This window comes from Bombyx mori, chromosome 18, assembly GCF_030269925.1.
Source record: "Bombyx mori chromosome 18, ASM3026992v2".
NCBI classification, from domain to species: domain Eukaryota; kingdom Metazoa; phylum Arthropoda; class Insecta; order Lepidoptera; family Bombycidae; genus Bombyx; species Bombyx mori.
Window position 1 is genome coordinate 13,266,625 of NC_085124.1, and position 25,302 is coordinate 13,291,926.

General features: G+C 37.3%; 3 protein-coding genes across 3 annotated transcripts in view; 1 reads left to right on the forward strand and 2 right to left on the reverse strand.

The window, feature by feature from the left end:
• Nucleotides 1-531: 531 nt before the first annotated feature.
• On the reverse strand, nucleotides 532-1,911 carry LOC101737499 (ribosome-recycling factor, mitochondrial). Its single transcript, XM_004928306.5, has one exon. The coding sequence runs from the start codon at nucleotides 1,403-1,405 to the stop codon at nucleotides 650-652; it is 756 nt and encodes a 251-aa protein (XP_004928363.2). The 5' UTR covers nucleotides 1,406-1,911; the 3' UTR covers nucleotides 532-649.
• A 6,532-nt stretch (nucleotides 1,912-8,443) lies between these two features.
• LOC101737642 (poly(A) RNA polymerase, mitochondrial) lies at nucleotides 8,444-15,667 on the forward strand. Its single transcript, XM_038017136.2, has 7 exons — nucleotides 8,444-8,603; nucleotides 8,672-8,847; nucleotides 8,921-9,241; nucleotides 9,558-9,686; nucleotides 10,771-10,982; nucleotides 12,136-12,368; nucleotides 12,744-15,667. The coding sequence occupies exons 1-7, from the start codon at nucleotides 8,492-8,494 to the stop codon at nucleotides 13,358-13,360; spliced, it is 1,800 nt and encodes a 599-aa protein (XP_037873064.1). The 5' UTR covers nucleotides 8,444-8,491; the 3' UTR covers nucleotides 13,361-15,667.
• A 31-nt stretch (nucleotides 15,668-15,698) lies between these two features.
• Nucleotides 15,699-25,302, reverse strand: part of LOC101741212 (tRNA (32-2'-O)-methyltransferase regulator THADA) — a 39,766-nt gene continuing 30,162 nt past the window's right edge. The window contains exons 21-27 of the mRNA XM_038017135.2: nucleotides 25,124-25,276; nucleotides 24,104-24,229; nucleotides 20,059-20,247; nucleotides 19,495-19,670; nucleotides 18,148-18,899; nucleotides 16,766-17,016; nucleotides 15,699-16,058 (exon numbers count right to left, since the gene is read on the reverse strand). Coding sequence (XP_037873063.1) covers nucleotides 15,765-16,058; nucleotides 16,766-17,016; nucleotides 18,148-18,899; nucleotides 19,495-19,670; nucleotides 20,059-20,247; nucleotides 24,104-24,229; nucleotides 25,124-25,276 — 1,941 coding nt within the window. The 3' untranslated portion in view covers nucleotides 15,699-15,764. The remainder of the gene's footprint in view (nucleotides 16,059-16,765; nucleotides 17,017-18,147; nucleotides 18,900-19,494; nucleotides 19,671-20,058; nucleotides 20,248-24,103; nucleotides 24,230-25,123; nucleotides 25,277-25,302) is intronic.

Sequence of the window (25,302 nt, forward strand, 5' to 3'; positions counted from 1 at the left end):
CATCAGGATAAACTCTGATTTTAGATTCAAGTTCTATGTTTAAATACAAAAAAAAACTTTAATTGCTGATTTATATTCAAAATTCATATTTATGTGGATTTCTAATTGTTTACATTTTCTTCAACACTTCATTAATTTCTTCTACACCTTAAACACAAAATGGATCAATCTATGTCAATAGATGAAAATATTAAAAAATAAAAATTAAATAACTGGGAACAGATCACACAAGGTTATCTGGTCCCAAAAATAGGATTATCTGTGTTATGGGTATCAGACACATATTTATATTTAAATATATACATAAGACTAAGAGCAAACACACATGTTCGTTACACAAATGTTTGCCCGATGTGGGAATCAACCCAAAACCCATGGCTCAACAGTCAAGGGCTTGAATATTGCATCACTGGGTAATAAATTGAAATGTAAAATTAAACTAAAATTTGCAGAATAATTGGAACAAAAATTACACTTCATATTCCCTTAACATAGTTATGGATAGATACAAAAAAGGCTTTCAAAATAAAATTTGTTATTTCAAACTATCTATTGGTGTTTATTGAAAAGATGCATGGCATATTTTCTTAAATATATATTATGCATATTATTCTATTCATTAACAACACAAAGTTATTTCCACAAACACCTACTTCCCAACTAATTCAACACATTTGGCATCATAAATACTTCTCGCTTCTAATAGATATTTTTCACACAAGGCATTTATTTGTTTCGTTCCGTTAAATATTAAATCTTCAGATACACCAGTCTGTTTCTTCATTTTCTTTATGTTTTCATTTTGTATGTCTTTGAGTGCATCCCTACACTTTATGTACAACACCTTAGCATTCTTAGCCAATGCTTCCCTGTGCTCCTTTGTGACTTTAGGCACAGGCACAAACAGTGTAGTTCCATCTTGTTGTGGATTTAAATTTAGACCAGAACTACTGATGGCTTTCAAGGCCTCCGGTATGACTTGGGGAAAAGAAGAGAAGTTTATTACTATCGTTTTAGGATTCTTTCTTACAATCTGAGCTAGTTCTTGTAGTTCATATTCTTTGCCCTCGAATTTTACTGGTATTGTGTCTATCGAGCCAGTGGTTGATCTTATAGACAAATGTTTAGCAAAATCCGCCTTCATGTTTTCAATAGCGGCACTGCAGCGGTCTTTCATCTTGTCTACTGGTATAAGTTCGGAGAGAACTGCCATATTAATTTCAACTTTAGTGCCTTTACCTTTTTTTTCCTTTCCTTTGTCTTTACTTTTTGCATAATTCCTAACGTACGTTGTGTTTAAATTATGGGCACAAACTATTTTTTCACATAACCTTAGTTGCCGTCTGGGTGTAACATTATTTATAAATGTTGACACAATTAGTCTTTGCAGTATTCTAGTACCCATTCTACAAATTACATTAACAATAATGTTACGTTTATACTGAAATATATTTTGTGCAAGATGCTTAACCACTTAGGTAAACTTATTGAAAATTTTTTTAAAAAGGATTTTATGACCTGGTAACTGAGACCTTTAAGTCATGTCTTATTTTAATTTATATTCATATTTTTATGAAAAATGATATTATGGAGTGAAATGAAATGAAGACAATTAATTTGAGACATTAACCAACTGGGATGAAATTAAATGAAATGAGATGATATGGGATGAAATATAATCTCAGTAAAATCGTGGTCATTTACTAAGATTTTTTCAGTGGACTTTTTGGAGGATCCCGAGAAGTTACGTCCAGCGGCTTTGTTTCATTTTTCCAGATTTGTGCACTTTCACAGATATTAAACAGTTAATAAACCACCATTATTACACATTTGAACCCGAAGAAACACTAAATAGACAAAATAAAAGAAATCACACAACTTCACTCCTCGCGTTCGCGCGTTCCCGCCAAAAAGTCTATTGAGAATAACCATAGAGTTACTATTCTAACTGGAGTGCTTACTTCGTTTGACATAAAAACTAAAAATATACTTTATCTCTATGGTTTAAAGTTTATTTTTAAATAGCAAAAGATGTAAGGAAAAACGGTCTGAAAAGAGAATGATTATTAAGTGGTGGTGTCCCTCTCGCACATTTTACAAACAAAAAGCAGTGTTGCTAGCTTAGAGGATTTTCCATAAAATCTAGGAATTTGGACCCCCGTCTTAGTTATCAAAAATGGCTTTTAGTGGTTAGTGGATTTTTTAGTAGCTTGGGTGTTGTTGAAAATTCTCGAAAAGGTTAAAATCAATCCACTTTACAGGATTTTAAATGTTTTATGACAATAATATATCTAAATACATATTATTTAAACGATGTGACTTAAACTTAACTAGAAAATGTTGCGAGAATTTAGAATTTCCATCAACGTCAAAAATTAAATTGGTTCAAAATAAACGTACTAAGTTATGGTGAAATTAGTTTCTGATGATGACAATTTATTAAAATAAATTATATAAGAAGTATTGATTATATGATATATATTGATTTTTAATAGAACATCATATATTAATAAAGCTTATTAACAAAAAAAATATTGTTCTATATTAATAAGAACTCTGTTTAATGGAAAATTTAATGGTAGGTACGTAGATTTCTGATGGTTTTCATGTTGAATTTGGTGGGAAGCCAGATTAATTGTTGGCATCACCGAAAAAGAGCTATGAATGGATTAAAAGAAAAATGGCGTCTATTTACGTTTGTAGTGCGAAGTTAAAATGGCACTGATACAGCTTGTGGCTTGTTTTTTTTCGAAAATCGTGAAAGTTTCCGTGTAATCATGGTGAACAATTTTAATGTAAGTGGTTTTAAGCGAGAATCCTCTCCAGTTTGTGGAATATCCTTCCATATGTCAGATTCATTGATAAATTTTTACTAGTGTGAGCATATATTTTTAAAATGTGAGATATTTTTTCTCATTATAATATTTAATACCATTTGTCTTGTAAATTGTACTTAATCTATGTCATATACTAAATTTGAAAAAACAATCGTGAAAACTACAATTTTGCAATGTATTTTTCATATTATAAGAGCCATCACGTGGTATTTTTTGAACTTTTTTTATTGTATTGAATAGCGTCGCACGCAAGCATGTATATCATTTGCCTGACGTTAAGCGAACGAGTAGGATCTTCTAGTAAATATGACGTTGGAATTTCTGGAAAATGTCCTATATAAAGGTCAAACAAGAAGAATCAAGTACTCAAACGCAAGAAATAAAAAATACCCCGAGAAAAGCAAAATTACGACAAGATGTTAAGGTATTGAAACAAAAACTTAACAGTCGCGAAATAGTGATTGTAAATATAAAGTCGATTTTAGATTTATTAAAGAAAAATGGCGATTTTTAATTGAATTGAAATTTAAATTGCGAAATTTTAATGATACTCATGGCCCACTTAGATATTGATTAAAATAAATTATGTATTTCGTTGAAAAAAAAGAATTTACTTAAAATAGAGGAAAAGTTATATTATAAGACTACAGAAAATTAACTGAACTTAATAATAATAATATGTATAACCAATATTTTGTAAATAGAGATCAAGTACTATGTGTATCGTGTTATGTGTATTGACTTGTCATTTAAGAGTTATTTAATTGTCTACATATAACAAATAAATGAATTTCATTTCATTTCATTTTATTACCCATTGTGTTTTATCTCCTAAAATGTAACTAGTAGACTTAATATACACGTGTCATGAAAATAGCACAGAAGTAAAAATACAAGCAATTTTAAATCAATTGAAGATGTGAATGTAGGAAAAGAGCACCCGATACGCGCAGACCATGTGTGTTGCAGTGTCTCACTCAGTGTGTCAAATATTAATTTGCACGGCCCACTTAGCCAGTACATTAAAGTAGGAATTGCGTAATTAAGTTCAACATAATATATTATTTAAGTCGCGGTTGAGTATTCGGACGTTAAACATGAGTTTGAGGAAGTTTAAGTAATAGAACTGAGGTAATGATGTTTGTAATAAAACTCAGTGCTAGATTTTCGACAACGCAGCAATTTCCAAAAAAAACCGTCGAAAAAAAGTCACCATGACGACGAAGCAATGTTTAGAATTGAATTTACATAAATAAAAGGTTGCAAGCACGTGTTTTGTATTTACATAGGGTTACACAGAATTACTTAAGGTAAATTCAAAACTGATGCATGTGTATAATTTTGTCCTATAATTAAATTATATATGGTCACCACATTAGACAAGGACACCGCGACCAAAAAGTATTCTCTTTCGAGACCGATTTCTCGGCATTAGACAGCACTCCAGTTGTAGGTACTTATTAACTCCATGAGAATAACTCTTAAAGATTTGTGTAGATTAGTGTCATAGAGTTACTATTCTAACTGGAGTGCTTACTTCGTTTGACATAAAAACTAAAAATATACTTTATCTCTATGGCTTAAAGTTTATTTTTAAATAGCAAAAGATGTAAGGAAAAACGGTCTGAAAAGAGAATGATTATTAAGTGGTGGTGTCCCTCTCGCACATTTTACAAACAAAAAGCAGTGTTGCTAGCTTAGAGGATTTTCCATAAAATCTCGGAATTTGGACCCCCGTCTTAGTTATCAAAAATGGCTTTTAGTGGTTAGTGGATTTTTTAGTAGCTTGGGCGTTGTTGAAAATTATTGAAAAGGTTAAAATCAATCCACTTTACAGGATTTTAAACATTTTATGACAATAATATATCTAAATACATATTATTTAAACGATGTGACTTAAACTTAACTAGAAAATGTTGCGACAATTTAGAATTTCCATCAACGTCAAAAATTAAATTGGTTCAAAATAAACGTACAAAGTTATGGTGAAATTAGTTTCTGATGATGACAATTTATTAAAATAAATTATATAAGAAGTATTGATTATATGATATATATTGATTTTTAATAGAACATCATATATTAATAAAGCTCATTAACAAAAAAAATATTGTTCTATAAAATAATAAGAACTCTGTCTAATGGAAAATTTAATGGTAGGTACGTAGATTTCTGATGGTTTTCATGTTGAATTTGGTGGGAAGCCAGTTTAATTGTTGGCATCACCGAAAAAGAGCTATGAATGGATTAAAAGAAAAATGGCGTCTATTTACGTTTGTAGTGCGAAGTTAAAATGGCACTGATACAGCTTGTGGCTTGTTTTTTTTTCGAAAATCGTGAAAGTTTCCGTGTAATCATGGTGAGCACTTTTAATGTAAGTGGTTTTAAGCGAGAATCCTCTCCAGTTTGTGGAATATCCTTCCATATGTCAGATTCATTGATAAATTTTTACTAGTGTGAGCATATATTTTTAAAATGTGAGATATTTTTTCTCATTATAATATTTAATACCATTTGTCTTGTAAATTGTACTTAATCTATGTCATATACTAAATTTTAAAAAACAATCGTGAAAACTATAATTTTGCAATGTATTTTTCATATTATAAGAGCCATCACGTGGTATTTCTTGAACTTTTTTTATTGTATTGAATAGCGTCGCACGCAAGCATGTATATCATTTGCCTGACGTTACGCGAACGAGGAGGATCTTCTAGTAAATATGACGTTGGAATTTCTGGAAAATGTCCTTTAAAAAGGTCAAACAAGAAGAGTCAAGTACTCAAACGCAAGAAATAAAAAATACCCCGAGAGAAGCAAAATTACGACAAGATGTTAAGGTATTAAAACAAAAACTTAAAAGTCGCGAAATAGTGATTGTAAATATAAAGTCGATTTTAAATTTATTAAAGAAAAATGGCGATTTTTAATTGAATTGAAATTTAAATTGCGAAATTTTAATGATACTCATGGTCCACTTAGATATTGATTAAAATAAATTATGTATTTCGTTGAAAAAAAAGAATTTACTTAAAATAGAGGAAATGTTATAAATGTTATAAGATTACAGAAAATTTACTGAACTTAATAACAATAATATAACCAATATTTTGTAAATAGAGATCAAGTACTATGTGTATTGTGTTATGTGTATTGACTTGTCATTTAAGAGTTATTTAATTGTCTACATATAACAAATAAATGAATTTCAGTTCATTTCATTTTATTACCCATTGTGTTTTATTTCCTAAAATGTAACTAGTAGACTTAATATACACGTGTCATGAAAATAGCACAGAAGTAAAATACAAGTAATTTTAAATCAATTGAAGATGTGAATGTAGGAAAAGAGCACCCGATACGCGCAGACCATGTGTGTTGCAGTGTCTCAATCAATGTGTCAAATATTAATTTGCACGGCCCACTTAGCCAGTACACTAATGTAGGAATTGCGTAATTAAGTTCAACATAATATTTAAGTCGCGGTTGAGTATTCGGACGTTAAACATGAGTTTGAGGAAGTTTAAGTAATAGAACTGAGGTAATGATGTTTGTAATAAAACTCAGTGCTAGATTTTCGACAACGCAGCAACTTCCAAAAAAAACCGTCGAAAAAAGGCACCATGACGACGAAGCAATGTTTAGAATTGAATTTACATAAATAAAACGTTGCAAGCACGTGTTTTATATTTACATAGGGTTACACAGAATTACTTAAGGTAAATTCAAAACTGATGCATGTGTATAATTTTGTCCTATAAATAAATTTTATATGGTCACCACATTAGACAAGGACACCGCGACCAAAAAGTATTCTCTTTCGAGACCGATTTCTCGGCATTAGACAGCACTCCAGTTGTAGGTACTAACTCCATGATTAGTGTAGAATGACTGAATGACAGATCTTACTTATATATTATCTGTCTATAATCTATGGTCATGGTCTATGACTTAGCTGATTCAGACGACTGAATTCAGCCGCTACTGAATTCAATCAAGTTTAGAAGCATTAAGTCAAGAAGCATTACTGATATCAGTAGCAAGGATGGTTTCTAACTGAATCATTTAGAAGCCTAATGAGAAACGCATTTAGGAAGGTGTAATCGCATTTAGTTGCTGAATGTTTTCATTCAGTCCTCCCATAACTCTCCGTGCGTAAGGACGTTTTAGTTTGTTTTTTGCTTCCGAATAAAAAGTATTAATTTCGGTCGCCTTTATTTAATGTGCCAGACATTTATAAATAGCCCGACATGTTTCAGGGATAGTTTTTGTCATCAGGGGTTGGGATATTGAAGAACTAAATTTGAAATCTTGATATGAATTTCCAGTTGCAAGAAATTTTAATGTTTCAACCAACCTTTCTTTTTGACTTATACTATCGTAGGATTAGATATGTAATAGTTATATAATAGACTATCATAGGACAGTATCCTGCTTTTGAATAAACGATGTTACAAGGTCTAATATTAGGTCAAACGAGATCAATATAAATCACTCATAATGTTCATATTTGCTAACATTCTGCACAGCAATAAATATTTCTTCACCGATATTTTTTTTTTTTTTTTGTGAAATTGAAAGTAAAAACAAAAACAAAAATTTTGTTGTTGTCTAGACAATTCTGGGGCCATCCTCTTACGCACACGACACGTCTTACTTCGTCGCGTTTAAACTGACAATTGATTGATTCAGTAACTGAATTTAGAACAGTGTAATCAGAAGCTTCTAAATTTGCTTCTGAAATCAGTCGACTAAATTCAGCCAAATGTAATAGCCTAATATAGCCTATAGCAATAAGCCTTTAAAACTTTAATTTTTGTTCAGGAGCAAAAACCGTACCTATTTTTTTATTTCTGCAGGCATATATTACATGTTCATTAAATATATTAACAACATTTAAATGTTCTTGCATGAAATGAAAATTTGGTAGTGCAAGAGCAAGATAGAAACTATCATAATTAAATATTTTTAATAGATAGCCAAAGTTGTAACTTTAAACGAAATATGTAATAGAACATAACGACTGAAACTGTAGTGGTATGAAGTATGAACTCATCCGTACTACAAAAAGAAAATTTCAGGATTGATTGAAATATCAACAGTTAGTTATAATAAATCGCTGAATTTCAGTTTTCAGTTGTATCTTTCAACACTTCGTTTTTTTTTTTGCAGCATGTCATGTAAATATCTTCCAATAAACAGTTAGTAAAACATCTTCCCAATCTCTTGCTCTCAATGATATCTAAAAACACATTGCAATGTATTTAGCCTAATCCAACCGGGAAAATAAATTGTATTTACTGGCATAGATTATTACACTTGTGTGTAACATTAATCAGCTACAGAAAGCAAAATAAAGATTTTTATATTTAAATATCTTTATTATTAATAACATTAATTTTGTGTTACTCCCAGGCACCATTATTATTGCCAAAGTTGGATACTTTTCAATACTGTATAAATAGCTCGACAATGTTCCATGTGTAGCCATAAACGACAGTCGACACTGGCTGAAATTGAATGAGAAATTGCTGAAAGTATCGGCAGATTGCTTCGATCAACAATTGTTGATCGAAGGCAGATTGCCATTAAAAAAAAAAGATTTTTATTATTTTTGAACGTATTATTTCAAATTGACAAGTGGACTTTGAAAAATGTCTGTGTTATTTCAAAGTATAATAAATACTGGAAAACCTTATTCATTAAGACAAATAATCAGCAAATCTACAAGAATCTGCAAATGTTTCTCAAAAAGAAAATTTTCAGGTATTCGAAAGGCGCAATATTTGAAATAGAGTAATGAAGGTTATTTCTAGGTTATGTGTTTATTTTAGATATTTCAAGGAAGTTTTTATCATTTGATGAAGTCGCCGCGCAGAGAAGGGCTGAAGCAAAACGAAGTCTAGTCGTTCAAGTCAATTCAGAAGCATCTTTTAATGAATTGTACGGATATTGTTCTAAATATGCTTCCGTCAATGGTATACATCATTACAAAAATTCTGGAGACGAGGTATTTACTATTAAGTAAATTAAAAGCTACTAAAAACTACCAATAATGTTCTCAAAACAAAATAATTTTACAGCATTTTATGCTCATCGAGTTCAAAACTGAAGAAGAAAGTAAGAATGTCATACACTCCTGTAGCTCACATCAAAAAGATGTTGACGTTATGGCTTTACATTCACCATTTCTATGGTTCAGAGCAGTCTCAGGAAAGAAAGAAGCGTTTCAGATTCCTAAATCACAACTCATGACGACAAAAGGTTGTAATTCAATCGATGAAGATAACTTAATTGAAGAGTTAGCAAATTGTGAGGATGTGTCAGAACAAATTCAACAGATGCACGATAGGACAGCTTTGAATGATCTAGGTGTGAGATTGAGGTATATGGTAGCAAGGCAGGTGTGTTAAATTAATTAAATTTCCAATTCTAATTTATATTTACTTTATTTAATGTTATGTCTTCTGCTAATATTATTATTCACTGATTACATATTATTCAATTATATGTATAATTAATTTTAATATAATTTATAGAGAAAAAAGTTTAAAGTTATCAATTTCCAAAATTCAAGTAGTTATATGACTCCTTCAAAAAATGTTTAAATAAACAGTTTCTTAAGTTACTAATAGCATAAAATAACCTGTTTGATGCTTGTAATATAAAAGGTTATCTGTGTCTTTTTGTCGCTAATTACATACACTATTATTTTTTCAGATAGAAAGGATATTTGAGAGCCTGTATGCCAATATAGTTGTGAGACCATTCGGGTCATCTGTGAATGGTTTTGGAAAGATGGGCTGTGACTTAGACTTGGTGCTTACCAATATCCTGAATGAAGAAATGGTAATTATTACAAAACTAAATATGAGAATACTAGGACTAGATTTGAGATCTCTTGAAACGGCAATCTGGTGATATAGCTTAATGTTCACTATACAGTCAAACTATTCTAGGTAGAAGGAAAACATAACCAAATACAAAGATAGGTGAACTTGTAGATTTCCGACACAAGAATACTAAAATCATTTTTAAAAAAAACCTGGTATTTGTGGCATTAATGACTGATAGAAACCAATAGTGCCAATAACTACCGTAATGTTCAACTGAATCAGTTTAACAATGTAAAGGTTGCATAATAATATGTTGCATACATTTTTTTATGCTACACAGTGTTAAGATTTGTTGTGTACATCATTTTGCAGTTTTACCTTGATACTTTATACTCGGCACTCCTTCAGAAGTTTTCGCCTCTAACGGTATTAAGTACCGTTTGGCATTCATGATTTAAATGAATAAAATAATATAGGATAATATAATCTTCTATATAAGTTTCATTTTGATACAAATTGCACCACTAGCATTCTTATTTCAGTTCAAAAAGCAACAAGTGCTTTGATTGTAAGTGCAGGATGCATGTTTGCAGATGGTCAAGTCTCACATACCCTACATTCCCCTTAAGTTCGAACGCCGAACGCATTTATGAATATAATATATACAATTCAGTCCATCTCATGTTTTCATACGCTCTTCATCCATATTAAATTTTAAAACACAGGCAGATCTGTCTGAATTACTAGCAAAAAAAAAACTCTTAAAACATTGACACTTTTGTTTCTCATTTGATTTATTCGAGTACAAAAAAAAGCAAAGTAATCTAAAAACTGCAAAATTACGAGAGTACTTTATGGTAGGCAGCGGCTTGGCTCTGCCCCTGGCATTGCTGGCGTCCGTGAGCTTATCATCCATCGGGTGGGCCGTATGCTCGTCTGCCTACAAAGGCAATAAAAAAAAAACTAAACAATTTCAATCATCATATAAAATTAGTATTAGCAATTTTACTAATTTTTAATCAGGTCTTTCACTTGTAGAATCTCTTGAATGCTTGTATGATATTGAAACATATTTTAAAGAAAAGAATATCTTCTAGTGTGACTCATCAAAGAGATTGGTATATCAAGAGAAGAAGTGCGAAGGTGGTCGCAGTCCTTGGCAGCGACACATGGAGCTAGTTGGAGAATTGTTAGAACTAAGAGTGCCTGGTGCTACTAGAGTACAGAGGATACTGCATGCAAGAGTCCCCATTGTAAAATATGCCCATGAATTCACTGATGTTGATTGCGATCTTTGTTATAATAATATGTAAGTATTAACACAAATAAAAGCCAAGGTCGTACTGCGGTCTTTTCGCGGGAGCGGTTAACCGCTGTAACCGCGAAACCGCTTAATACGCACACACTGCAATTATTAACCGCGAATTCGCCCGCGATTTTTCCAGTTTGAAGATGGATAAATTTCAAAAGAGCAGTAGCAGTGTGGCTCTGGTACTAAGAAATAGATAAAAAGGCAACGAATATTTCACAAATGTTGGGTCTATCCACTTACTAGCCGTAGATTTCAGAAAGGTTTCTTTCAAAAGAAATATCAAAATTTAAGAAAATCCCTAGATAAATTTTTCAATTACTATCGGATGTCAGTAGCCAGTTTCATGGAAACAAAATTTTGCAAATGTATTTGACATTTCAAAAAACCGCCCGCGGCTACGCACAGTGCGTGCACGGATACCTAGTTCTATGGAATACAAATTTTCCTGCGGTTTTTTTCCGTGACAATTTTGTAACATTTCGCGGTTTTAAAATCAGTCGCGGGAAAAAACCGCAAGTGCGGCCGCTTGTATTCGTTTTCGTGTTTCATAAACTTACACGGTTAATAACCGCTGCGGTTTCACCGTAGTGCGGCCTAAGTGCAGATTTTCTACAGACACTGTATTAAAAGTATCAACTTTTTAACACTTAGCATGTTTTTGATATCAACTTCCGTATCAATTTCATCTTACTCGGTGGTAAGACCTCTTGTGAGTCTGCGGGTAGGTACCACCACCCTGCCTATTTCTGCCGTGAAGCAGTAATGCGTTTCGGTTTGAAGGGTGGGGCAGCCGTTGTGACTATACTTGAGATCTTAGAGCTTATATCTCAAAGTGGGTGGCGCATTTACGTCGTAGATGTCTACGGGCTCCAGTAACCACTTAAAACCAGGTGGGCTGTGAGCTCGTCCACCCATCTAAGCAATAAAGAAAAAATCTTTCACTTTAATGAATTTTTTAATTTTACAAATTTTACTAACATTTTCACTAGTGTTTGGCAAGTGATTCAGCATGTCAGTCTATGGATTTCGTGAAGAATCATAATTTATAAAAATATTTAGTATTTCTCCGGCAATGGAAGAGTAATGGAGTAGTAACACTGGAACTGACATTGATAGTCAATTTATGAGTTATTAACTGTATTTTATTCAGGTCTGGAGTATACATGTCAGAATTGCTTTGGCTCTACGGTTCTCTGGACCCCAGGGTTCGACCGCTCACATTTGTAGTCCGTCGATGGGCCCAAACAGTGGGCCTCACCAACCAACACCCTGGGCGGTGGATCACAAACTTCCCACTCACTTTGATGGTACTGTTCTTTCTCCAACAGAAAGGCAAGGATGGATGTGTTCTACCATCATTGAAAACTCTTGTTCAATATGCTGGTATGTAATTAAATTGGTTTTTGGATAAATGATTTACAGCTTATTCTTTTTCCTTTTCTAAGTTATAAAACCTCTGTGATGTGAATGATGTCTTAACAATTAAAAAGAAAAAATCAGGGAATATCTTAAGGCCTTTGAAAACCATATAGGCATTTTGCTCTCATAGTTATCTAATTGAATATCATTGATGTAATAAAAAAAAATTGTATGCATAATAGGCTTATTGTTGTTTACTTTTCTAGTTTGGTACTTATTCTCCTTTTTGTAATCAGAGAAATACATACACATCACTTTCCCGCAATGCTACCAAACACTTGTATTTATGCTTGCAATTCAGTTAACTATAATAAAACAAAATCATTTTCTTATTTTCAGGAAAAGAAGATATTAGATTAGCAGAAGAGAATCTAAACTGTACATTCCTGAGAGATATGAATAAATTGCCAACGGACACGTACGGACAAAATAAAGCTAATCTAGAAACGTTACTGCTACAGTTTTTCGAGTTTTACGCTCAATTCGACTTTCATGACAAAGCTATATCGATTAACGAGGGGGTGGCTATACGAAAGCCAAACACTCTACCATTGTACATAGTGAATCCTTTAGAACAAGCCTTGAATGTTAGCCGGAATGTGAGTTACGAGGAGTGCGAGAGGTTGAAACTAGAGGTCCGCAACGCAGCGTGGCTGTTAGATGCAGGTTTGGATGGTAAGAAAACTGACGGGTGGGGCATATTGGGCCTTATTGAGAGAAAAAGCACCAGGGGCCTAAAAAATCTGCTGAAAGTAGGAAATTCACATCGGCTTGTCTCCGTGAAGGATTTATTCAACAACGATGATGACAAAATTGAGAAAGTGAAGGCGAAAAGAGATAGTGAAATGAAACAGGTGCTCGCTCAAGTTGATAATAAACCAAAGGAGAAAATTAAGTTCAAGAACACGCAAGTTGCTAGTGAAGTTTATAGGATACGTAGGGATAAAATTATATGAGACTGGATTTCATGAAAGTGACTAGTAAATATATGTGTGTGTGTTTAAAAACACATTCTAGTTGTGTATCATGTTACCCTAATTTAATTTTTGAAAATTTGCAAGCTGATTGGGACCAGCAAGGATATATTACGTCATCACTCGAATTGATTTTGTGATTGTATTTTTTATCTTAAGAAACGCAAACGAAAAATTGTTACCTTTATATTGGAGTTAATACATATGTTGTATGTTTAGGTTAGGACTTGCAGTGCTAATAATTGTTTCAGTTATGATGATAAGTTAATATGATCCATTTATGAGCTTACACGGCTCACTATTCAAGTGCTATAGTAGAATTCTTTTGTTTGTGCAGTTTGGGTCATAAAACACAGCCCGGCTAGGGCGGTGAGCATGTTGCGCGGGCGCAACGCCATTATCGATAAAAACAAATGAGTTATCGAAGGCAGGTACACGCAATACCGTCTTTACCATAAGGGCCCACGGGGCCCGTGGCCAGGGCCCCCATTCTCAGGGGGCCCCGAAAGACCGACAATTTCTCTCACACGCTTATTCTCAAAACATTTTTGTCGGGCACATTACACTTTTTTCACAAATCAGTAATCAGAAGGTATTTACAAGGCATATACTATGCCTATAATAGAAGATTTTGCTCAACGGACATCCCGAAAGAAACCGTTACCGAAATCGTAACCAAAAAACCAGCAGCATTCTAATATCATTAATGACATATTATATCATACTGTATTTGATTACCTACAATAAATGGTCATACTCAGTAAAAAAATGTTATTAAAATTCGCTTTTTTACTTTCCAAAAGGGCCTCAAATTCTTGTGTGCCCAAGGGCCCCATCCTAGTTTAAGACGTCCCTGGGTACACGGCGGCGGGGCGGTATACGAAGGGTGATGACGAAGACATTGTTATGTTACGAGTCATTTGCTGTACCTACCTGTAAATTATAGTACATATGTCGAAGAGAAATATGATTTTGTGCATTCGCTCTCTGAATTTCTTTAGTGACACAATGGCTACTCCTTTGTTTTGTATCAAAACGGCAGAATTTATTCAAATATTTTGCTTGTTGCCAAAAATATACCAGCAGAAGCACGTGTTATTATCGAGGGTGTTAAAAATTTTCACTGAAATGAGAATAGGTCCCGAAAAGTTACAAATGTTAATTTCTGTCATTTTCGTTAACTTGCTGCGGCGATATGTGGGGTAAATGTTCGATTAGTGATTTTTTCTTTCATTTTTATCACTAACCCACAAAATGACTAAACTAAATACACTATCGATAACGCTTATCGACAACAATAATGCGCATCACTATGCCCGTCCATAAGGCTCGTGAGTGGAAGAGAGAGCGAAATACTCGCTTCACCGCTCCGATTATTTATGACCCAAACTGCACGGACAAAATAATTCTACTATAGTATGTTTGCTTCGAAGAATCTGGATTTTCTATTTCAAGTTTAGAATTGCCATTATTATAAGACAATTGAATTTTCGCTCTTATGTATCTAGATGAGGTGGAATCCGCGTTATTTTTGTCCATGGACAGAACTTGTTACTTACAGCAATTTACATTAAAAATTATGTATGTGCACTTCTAAAACAATGGGTGGGAAATGATTTATGCTAAGATTTCACTGCTGCACTGTATACCTAGTACAGCAATGACAGGCTTTATTAATGGTAGGAAGTCTTGTGAGTCCGCAGGGGTATGTACCACCACCCTGCTTATTTCAGCCGTGCATTTCGGTTTGAATGGTGGAGCAGCCGTTGTATCTATACTGATACCTTAGAACTCATATCTCAAGGTGGGTGCCGGCATTTACGTTGTAGATGTCTATGGGCTCGGTAACCACTTAACACCAGGTGGGCTCTGAGCTCGTGCACCCATCTATGCAATAAAAAAGGCTTCCAATCAAAGCAGCGGTGATAAATTCAAGATTGTAGCCGTCGGTATGTTATTACACATAATATGTTCACGAATACTCAGTGGCCGCGGTTTACAATGTTTTGTTGATGGTGAATGCGGCGATATCGAACTGCCATAGACCAGTTTACCGACGTGCGCTAAGAAAAAGATACCGAAATGATACTGGCGAAATTATCAAGTGAATTTTGCAATGACCCATCCAGGCTGCTGTGAAATTTTTTTTAGAAATTATTTGTTTGTACATTAACATTGTAAATCTACCTACCATTTTATTTATTTAATTGTTCAACTGTCTGTAATTTTTTTGTTACAAACGAAATTCAAATTTGTCGATTGTAAATAAAATATACATGACAAAAGAAATTATGTATTTGATTTACTTTAAAAAAACAAATTTCGTTTCCAAATTAATTTATTCTTTAATATATTTTCCCAATTGTAATTTATATTAGATTGAACGTTATATTGAAGAATGCTTTAGTTTATTTACAAAGATCTTAATTTTAGGATTTATAATTTCTGTTCCGTCGCCATAGCAGTCCCCTACTATCGATTTCTTTAAAAAATCGATATTGTTGCTAGCTAATTTATCGAATGTTCCCTTGTAGACTGGATTCTCGATAATATCGAGAACATGATTCAGAACGTCGCGCTTCCCCGAGCACCGCCGCGCGATTCTATCGGCGCACTCACTGGTCCATATCGTTTCTTCCAAGAATATATTGTACCTCTCATTTTGATCGAAAACTCGACACTAAAAAATACAACTTTATTAACTATTATTATTAATTATTATTATTAATTTTTTTAAACCCAATGGTGGACCCGATTTCGGTCTACTTATTATTATCTTTATTGCCCTTGTATGCAGACGAGCTTACGACCCACCTGATGGTGAGTGGTTACCGTCGCCCATGGACTTCAGCAATGCCAGGGACAGAGCCAAGTTGCTGCCTACCGTTAAATTAGTATTATTATAGTATAGTAGTAGAGTATTATAGAACTCCTGAAACATCTAGAGGAATTCATTTGAAAAGTAGTCCTAGGAGGTCCTAGGTATTGGTCCATTGGTACTTAGGGCCCTCACAAGTTGCCTCCACTTCACCTTGTCTTGCACTTGTTCTTTAACATCCCTCCAAGTTAGCAGAAAAAAGTAACAATACTAATTCCAAACCAAATGGAATCCATCAATTCTTGCTAAAATCTACTTGTAAGAAGTACTGGTGGCAGCAGCTCTTGTGAGTCCGCGCGGGTAGGTACCACCACCCTGCCGTGCCGTGAAGCAGTAATGCGTTTCGGTTTGAAGGGTGGGGCAGCCGTTGTAACTATACTTGAGACTTTAGAACTTATATCTCAAGGTCGGTGACGTAGTTGCGTTGTGGATGTCTATGGGCTCCAGTAACCACTTAACACCAGGTGGGCTGTGAGCTCGTCCACCCATTTAAGTAATAATAAAAGTACCTCATCATTTCCTTCGTCGGTGAAACACACTTCCGAGTTGAAGTCCAACAGAGCGAGCAGGACGTACAGCGGCACGCAGTCACTAAAGCTCCCAATGAAATCTCTGAACATCTCCGCGCATTTGCTCGGCATTACATTCGACGGCGCATTCAGCTCGGGAAGCAACAAGTTGGCGGTCCTCTGTCGCAGTGTGTCGCTGTCGTCCTCTAATGTTACCAGTGCAGTACAAAGGAGTGTTGCCAGGTATTCGACTGTAAAAATAATTGATAAAAACGTTATTATTTATAAAAAAAAAAACAGTAATAGCATGTCGGAAAAATGGAGATTACTTATGAGGGATATAACATCTGCTCACAGCAATTATACTGAATGACAACCACGACCGCTCTGACAAGAGTGATACGATAAAGGAAGAATAAGCATATCACAGGATATGCGATTTCTTAGATATTATTGTTGTTATATTTTCTAACATCGCGACAACGGTCGTTGTTGGCAACATTGTTATGGCAACACTCCACATGACTTTTTAGCGGGAACGCGAGGAGTGAAGTTGTGTGATTTGTTTTATTTTGTCTATTTAGTGTTTCTTCAGGTTTAAATGTGTAATAACGGTGGTTTATTAACTGTTTAATATCTGTGAAAGTGCACAAATGTGGGAAAATGAAACAAAGCTGCTGGACGTAACTTCTCGGGTTCCTCCAAAAAGTCCACTGAAAAAATCTCAGTAAATGACCACCATTTTACTGCGATTATATTTCATCCCATATCATCTCATTTTATTAAATTTCATCCCAGTTGATTAATGTCTCAAATTAATCATCTTCATTTCATTTCACTCCATATTATCATTTTTCACAAAATTAAGAATATAAAGTAAAATAAGTAATAAATAAAATAACATGACTTAAAGGTCTTAGTTATCAGGTTATAAAATCTCTTAAAAAAAAAACACTCCACATGACAGTACCAGAGTATAGATATACTCTACACAAACCTGATGTAATCTTGGCTGAAATTTCAATCACACAAATCAAATTAAACAATTCTATCTCTCATCAACCGAATGATCATTGTTCTATAATCTTCGTATATACTGTGTTACTTATAATATTTTGTATTTAAGTTTAACATTATTTGTTATGTGTATGTGCATACTAAAATTCTCATGTTGTATTTGTTATTTTAGCTATTCTGCACACACTCATCACTTTTAATTATTATTCTCATAATCCTCTCGCAGGTCTGCTGGAAGAGATTTCTTAAAGAAATAAGCAGTGCCTTTGTACATAATTTTCCTATTACTCTGTACTATGTCTTCTTTTTTGTGTGTACATAAATAAATAAATAATTAAAAATTAGGTAATCAAAACGATACATACACTTTTCCGCCTCATCCAATCCTTGCAGATCAGACTTCAGTAATCTCCCGAAGTTTCCCTCCATAAATTCAACGACAACTTCTCTGACGGCGTCGCTATTATCTGCGGTGCAGTACGAGAACAAATCTCTGACGACATCCAAAACCAAATCCGAAGACATCGCCTCGAGATTCTTCGTCACGTAATCAACTAAGCTCTTCATATACAAATGACTGAAGTTCTCATGTTCATCTTGGATGCATTTCATCAGCGCATCGACAATTAATCTATCGTTAACTTCAACGTTTTCTTTAATTTTTCCCCTAATTATGTGCAATTGAGTGTCCCTCTCTAAAATCAGTATCTTAAGACACTTTTGCTTGCATTCCAAATATTCAGTGTTCTCATAAACCCTACACAATAAATCTTTGTATCCTTCGTTTTGTCTCAAAGCGTTTAAAGTCTCATCACACTTGATTTTATATAAATTCTCATGAAAGTCATTATCGATTTCCAGATCGTTTAGCAGTATCAAAATATAGTCTAGAACGCTTATGTGCACTTCGTAGTCTGGGTGTTGCAAGGTTTTGAAAACGAAATCTACTATTAAATGTGTTTCAAAAACATTTAGTAGAACAAAGTGTAAATACGTAGCGTTGGCGAGACACACCTCGCGGCCAAATGTGATTTTCGATATGTTTTTGTTGAATATTAATTTCGATAACAGATCCATTATAGCGGTTACTGTTGCGTCGTCTAACAGAGAAGGGAAGCTGGAAAAAAAAATACGCTAAAATTATCGAATGATTTTTTTTATTGCCCTTGTAGGCAGACGAGCATACGGCCCACCTGATGGTGAGTGGTTACCGTCGCCCATGGACTTCAGCAATGCCAGGGGCAGAGCCAAGCCGATGCGTACGGCAACTAATGAAATAATAATAGTTGTCCGGGATAACACAGTTTAAATGGAAGCGAACGAGTGAAGAGCGAGCTGTAGCCACGGGACACGACCCACCACCCTGGATCAGCTGTTCCCTGGTGGTAACGCGCACGAGTCGGATTTCTGAGACCTTACAACTCATATCTCGAGGTAGGTGGCGGCATTTACGTTGTAAATGTCTAATGGGTTTCGGTAACCACCTAACATCAGGTGGGCCGTGAACACGTCCACCAACCTACAAGCAATAAAAAAATAAATTAAGCCGAAATGCTTATTACTCAGTTGTATCTTTAGTATTGAGCGATAGCGTAACTAGTATTCCAATAAGTGTAACTTCGATCCTATGGGTCGAGATTGGTAGCAGACGTCACGTTTCAGAAGGAGATGTAATCACAGCAGTATCACAAATAACCAGGGCGCCCACGTACTTCATCACGATCCTGTTGATGAGTTTCGTGTAGTCGTCCGCGACCACGTAGCACGGCGCCGGCGAGCCCACGGCCTGGCGCAGCACCCACAGGGAGGCGGTCAAGGAGCCAGACAATTTTTTAGTGGCCTCACTGTTCACTAACTTGTCTGGTTTCGTTTCAAATATAGTTATCAACTGGAAAATTTATAGAAAATGAACTACTATAAAAAAGTGTCTTAATCGTTCCCAAGAAAAAGTTTTAATTAAAATTAAAAACGAAATAAGACTTGACCTAAAGGTCTTAGTTACCAGGTCATAAAATCCTATAAAAAAACCATGCTTTTTTGTATGTGACGTTGTGAAAATTAAATTCTAATAAGATATTTCAGCGGGCACATAAAGAGTGATGTCGTGTGACTCGATATGTTTTGCCAATTTACTACTTCTCGTGGTTCTTGAACGTGTAACAATAGTAGTTTAGGCGTTTAGTTTGTGAAAGTGCACCGCGATAGGAAATTTGTATAAAATCGTGAAACATAGCTTTAGGATTTACCCACATAATTCATTGCCTTCAATAAATTACCTGCAGAATGGTCCCGTGGGTTCGGTTCATGTTGACGGTGCGGTCGGCCAGCTCGGCGAGCGCGCGCGCCGCCCCCCCGGCCCCCGCGCCGCGCCCGCCCAGCGCCGCCAGCGCGCGAGCCGCCGCCCGCCGCGTCCACAGCGCGCCCGCCCCCGCGCACACCCGCACCGCCGGCGCGAACGCAGACAACTGACCACAACCGGAAATCGCGCTCTTACATAGTACTACACGGCCGGAGGTATTGTCTTCTCAGTGGGTCGCGTTTCCGATCCGGTGGTAGATTCTGCAAAGCACTGCTCTTGCTAGGGCCAGTGTTAGCAACACCTCCGGTTTGAAACCTAAGGGCTCATCTAGGATAATACGATATAGCCTCTCAAGGCTATCAGCATAGGTAGGAAAAAGTATTGTCGTATGTTAAGAGTCTGTTACATACGACATTGTTTATTTTGTTTAAGTCCCATACCCTCTATAGCAGTCTTTCTCAAAGTGGGCGATAACGCCCCCTTGGGGGCGTTTGAAACCTAGAGGGGGGCGTTAAGGGGCCCAGGAAAAATTGGGGGGCGTTGATTGGGGTTAGGGGGGCGATGTATAATTTCATTTATATAGTATTTAAAATTTCTACTTCTACTTTTTTTTTTAAATACTACACTATAACGAATAATCTATAATAATATTATAAAGAGGAAAGATTTGTTTGTTTGTTTGTATTGAATAGGCTCCGAAACTACTGAACTGAACCGATTTTAAAATTCTTTCACTGTTTGGAAGCTACACTTATCCCGAGTGACATAGGCTATATTCTTTTTTTGATGTGAAACATCTATAGCCGCACGTAAAACCGATTTCTGGCGTGGCGATGCATGCCGTGGCAACGCGTCGCCATGCGCAATCGACTGCGATTCTCTCCCACTCGATCCAGAGTTAAGCCATCTCTCTCGCTACACTGAGCTCGGATACCTATAGTGTATACTCCGTACCGAAATAACCGCTTTTTACTATATGCATATGAATATATATACGGTACAGACCCTGCCCTGGTCCGTGATAGGGGGGCGCTGGAACGACATGGAGTGCCCCCCTACCTTCGCCGGCTGGTGGGTTCCTACTTGGAGGACAGATCGGTCACGTGTACCGGACATGGTGGGATCTTGCACCGGTTCCCGGTCGTGCGCGGTGTTCCACAGGGGTCGGTGCTCGGCCCCCTTTTATGGAATATCGGGTATGACTGGGTGCTGAGGGGTGCCCTCCTCCCGGGCCTGAGTGTAGTCTGTTACGCAGACAACACGTTGGTCGTGGCCCGGGGGGGAGTTTTGCTGAGTCTGCCCGTCTTGCTACCGCTGTGGTGGCGCATGTCGTCGGCAAAATCAGGAGATTGGGCCTCGACGTGGCACTCAGTAAATACGAGGCCATGTGGTTCTACAGGCCCCGGAAAGTGCCACCTGTCGATGCCCATATCGTGGTTGGAGGCGTCCGTATCGGGGTCGGGGTGCAGTTGAAGTACCTCGGCCTCATTCTGGACAGTCGCTGGACCTTCCGTGCTCACTTTCAGAACCTGATCCCTCGTTTGTTGGGGGTGGCCGGCGCGTTAAGAAGCCGCTGCCTAACGTCGGGGGGCCTGACCAGGTGACGCGCCGTCTCTATACGGGGGTGATGCGATCGATGGCTCTATACGAGGCGCCCGTGTGGGGCCAATCCCTGGCCGTGAGGGTGGCAAAGCTGCTGCAACGGCCGCAACGCACCATCGCGGTCAGGATCATCCGTGGTTATCGCACCATCTCCTTTAAGGCGGCGTGTGTATTGGCTGGGACGCCGCCTTGGGTCTTGGAAGCGGAAGCGCTCGCCACTGACTATCAGTAGCGTGCTGACCTTCGTGCCCGGGGCGTGGCGCGTCCCAGTCCCAGTGTGGTGAGAGCGTGGAGGGCCCAATCTCGGCGGTCCGTCCTGGAGTTATGGTCCAGACGCCTCACTTTTCGGCTCACGTAGGTGCTCACTGCGCATGGTTGTTTCGGTGAGTTCCTGCACCGGATCACAGCCGAGCCGACGGCAGAGTGCCACCATTGTGGTTGCTGACTTGGACACGGCAGAGCATACTCTCGTCGCCTGCCCCGCATGGGAGGGGTGGCGCCGTGTCCTCGTCGCAAAAATAGGAAACGACTTGTCGTTGCCGAGTGTTGTGGCATCGATGCTCGGCGACGACGAGTCGTGGAAGGCGATGCTCGACTTCTGCGAGTGCACCATCTCGCAGAAGGAGGCGGCGGGGCGCGTTAGAGACGCGCAAGCCCGCCGCCGTCGAGCGGGGGCCAGGGAGGCGGATCTCGCCCAAGCCCTGGCCCTCTAAGTGTTTCGTGTCCCCCTCACATGTCGGTCTGGGGACCGGCGAGGGGCGCCTAAAAAGACGACGTGCAAGCTGCTCTGCACGCGTTTTACGCAAGAGCATTCGGGTGATGGAAGGCCGGCTACCCTCGACCCACGCTGGTTCTGGTCCAGCGGAGTATTCCGTAGGATAGCTCACTCTAACCGGCGCCATCTAGGCGGGCCTCGGATAGCCTTCCGACCGAGAGGGCTGGTGGTCGTGGCGCCGACGACCGCCGGTCCGGCGTCCCGAGGGGGAGGGTGATGGGAGAGATGTGCTCCGCACTAAACGCTTCACTTTTCTTTGCCTTTTCATGAGTTCTGTCTCATGCGAGGTTTGGACGTTGGTTGTTGAGCGACAAGAGGTTTTAGTCAGTTCGACTCTGATATGCCCCGCCCTCCATCCCCAGTGGAGGGCGGAAGTCCGGCGATTTCCTACTGACCAAAAAATATATATCTGTCTGTCTGTCAATAGTACAGTAAAATAGCAATGTATTTTGGTAATTCTGAATTTAAACAAACCTATTGACGAGATGAATTCATTTTTATTTTGCAAATTTGTAAATACATACTGTGTAGCAATGTACGTACATATATGAAGAAACAATAATAGCACATGAAGTGTTAGTCAAATTAAACCACCCGCACAGTTTTTAAAAACACTTTCAGTTTTATTGTCTTTATATTAAAGAACAAACACATAGAAGGGGAGGAGGAAACAAATAAACAAACTTCAACTATAAGCTAAACTTAAAGTTAAGCAAGACTATGCGCAAGCACTGCGAAGCGGGTTAGCGGGTAAAATCATACGAGTATCCGACGGCAAGAAGAGTTTACGGACTTCTGGTGAAGTGCGCGCGCGCGCGCGGGTGCCACCCGTAGCGCTTGCGCACGGTGCGTCATTGCTGACTATATACAAAGAATGTTTGTCCCAAAAAATAGACAATATTAAAAATCAATATAATTTTTAAATATAATAATTCTACATCTAATATAATTTCAAAGTTATTATAAACAAAGTCAAACTTATAATATAGTAATATATAGTTACACTACACACATACATATACATATATTATGTACTACGCGGCACTACATTTACTAAAATTTATACAAAATTTATTAATTAAATTAATGAAATTGTGGTTTTAAAGTTTTAGGGGTGTATAAAAATGGGGGGCGCTAAAAAATAATTGACTATCAAAGGGGGCGGTAAAAGAAATAAGTTTGATAATCACTGCTCTATAGGTACCGGACTTTTAGGCGGGAACGGGAGGAGAGGACTTGTATGGTTTATTTTAATTTGATAATTTAGTGTTTCTTCAGGTTTAAATGTGTAATAACGCTGGTTTACGAACTGTTTAACAACTGTGAAAGTGCACAAGTGTGGGAAAATGAAACAAAGCCATTGGACGTAACTTCTCGAATTTTTCCAAAAAACCCACTGAATCAGTCTCAGTAAATAACCACCATTTTACTGAGATTATATTTTATTTTATCTCATCGCATCTCGTTTCATTTAATTTCATCCCACTTGATTAAAGTCTCCAACTAATTCGTTTCATATAATTTTTCATAAAAACAGATTAGAAAATATAAGGTCACTTAAAGGTCTCGTTACCAGGCCATTCATTAAAAAAAAGTGCAGCATTCAAAATTTAACACAACATACACTACAGATCGCGCTACAAACCTTCAAGTTGGACACGGTTCCTTCGAGCGCCGAGGGGTACAGCCTCGCCAACAGCAGCAGCACGGGGTACAGGGACGGGGTTAGCTTCTGTGCGTCTTCCGCTGTACTCACCTTATTCAGTTTCTCCTGTATCACGTACAAAGATTGCCTATTTATTGTCGCGTTGTACGCATCGGAAATAGACAGATGAAAAAAAAACCACAAGTCTATTTAGATGCTAAATATCTTCACGTAGATATTGACTGTGGTCGGAATTTCAAGGTAGATTATATACGGGAACCATGATCAACCATTAGTGGTGCTACCGGTCACCGTCCTCGTCGCACAGCCCACTGAGTTTCTCGCCGGATCTTCTCAGTGGGTCGCGTTTCCGATCTGGTGGTAGATTCTACGAAGAACTGCTCTTGCTAGGGCCAGTGTTAGTAACACTCCGGTTTGAGCCCCGTGAGCTCACCTACTCGCCCGGTTACGCTGACATAGACTGTCAAGGCTTAGGATAGCTTAGCTTAGGTAGGGAAAAAAGTGGTGCTAAGGTTTGTTTTTAAAATTATTCATATTTTTTCGATAATTTCGCGTAAACACTTATTTATCCTCTTGATTAGGCGTCATATGAGTCGACTATTATCAAAGCCGGCAATCTGACTTATGGACAATGATTGGTAAATCAGAAAAACGAATTATTGACTTTGTATTCCATTGGCAGTCACAAAACTCTTCGGAACGACATCTTAGATAAATAACAGGTTAACTATTAACCTTTATTTAATGCAGGTTTTGAACCGTATTCTTTGAAGGAGACGATTATATTCAAATCAATCTGTATTGACATATCAATAATTTTTTTTTGTCCAAATGCACAGATTGCCACCTTTGATAATAGACAACTCATATACATATGTAAGCAAAAAGCTTTATTTCGATCACACGCGCGAGTACTTATCAGGGTCTAAGCACGCGGCGCACGGCGTGCTAGTGACACAGACACTTGGTCGTGCGTCTGGTCTCCGGGTGCGCACTCACCAGCATATAATCGTATAGCTTCGGGTATCTCAGGAAAAATATCCGGCCGGTCATTCTGTTCCTGACGCAGAGCTCCTCGCCGCGGGGGGTCCGCTGCACGCCGAACGTGCGGACCATCAGCGCGCTGAACAGCAGCGTGCTGGAGTTCCGCTCCTGTTGGGTGTTGGGACATCGCTCAG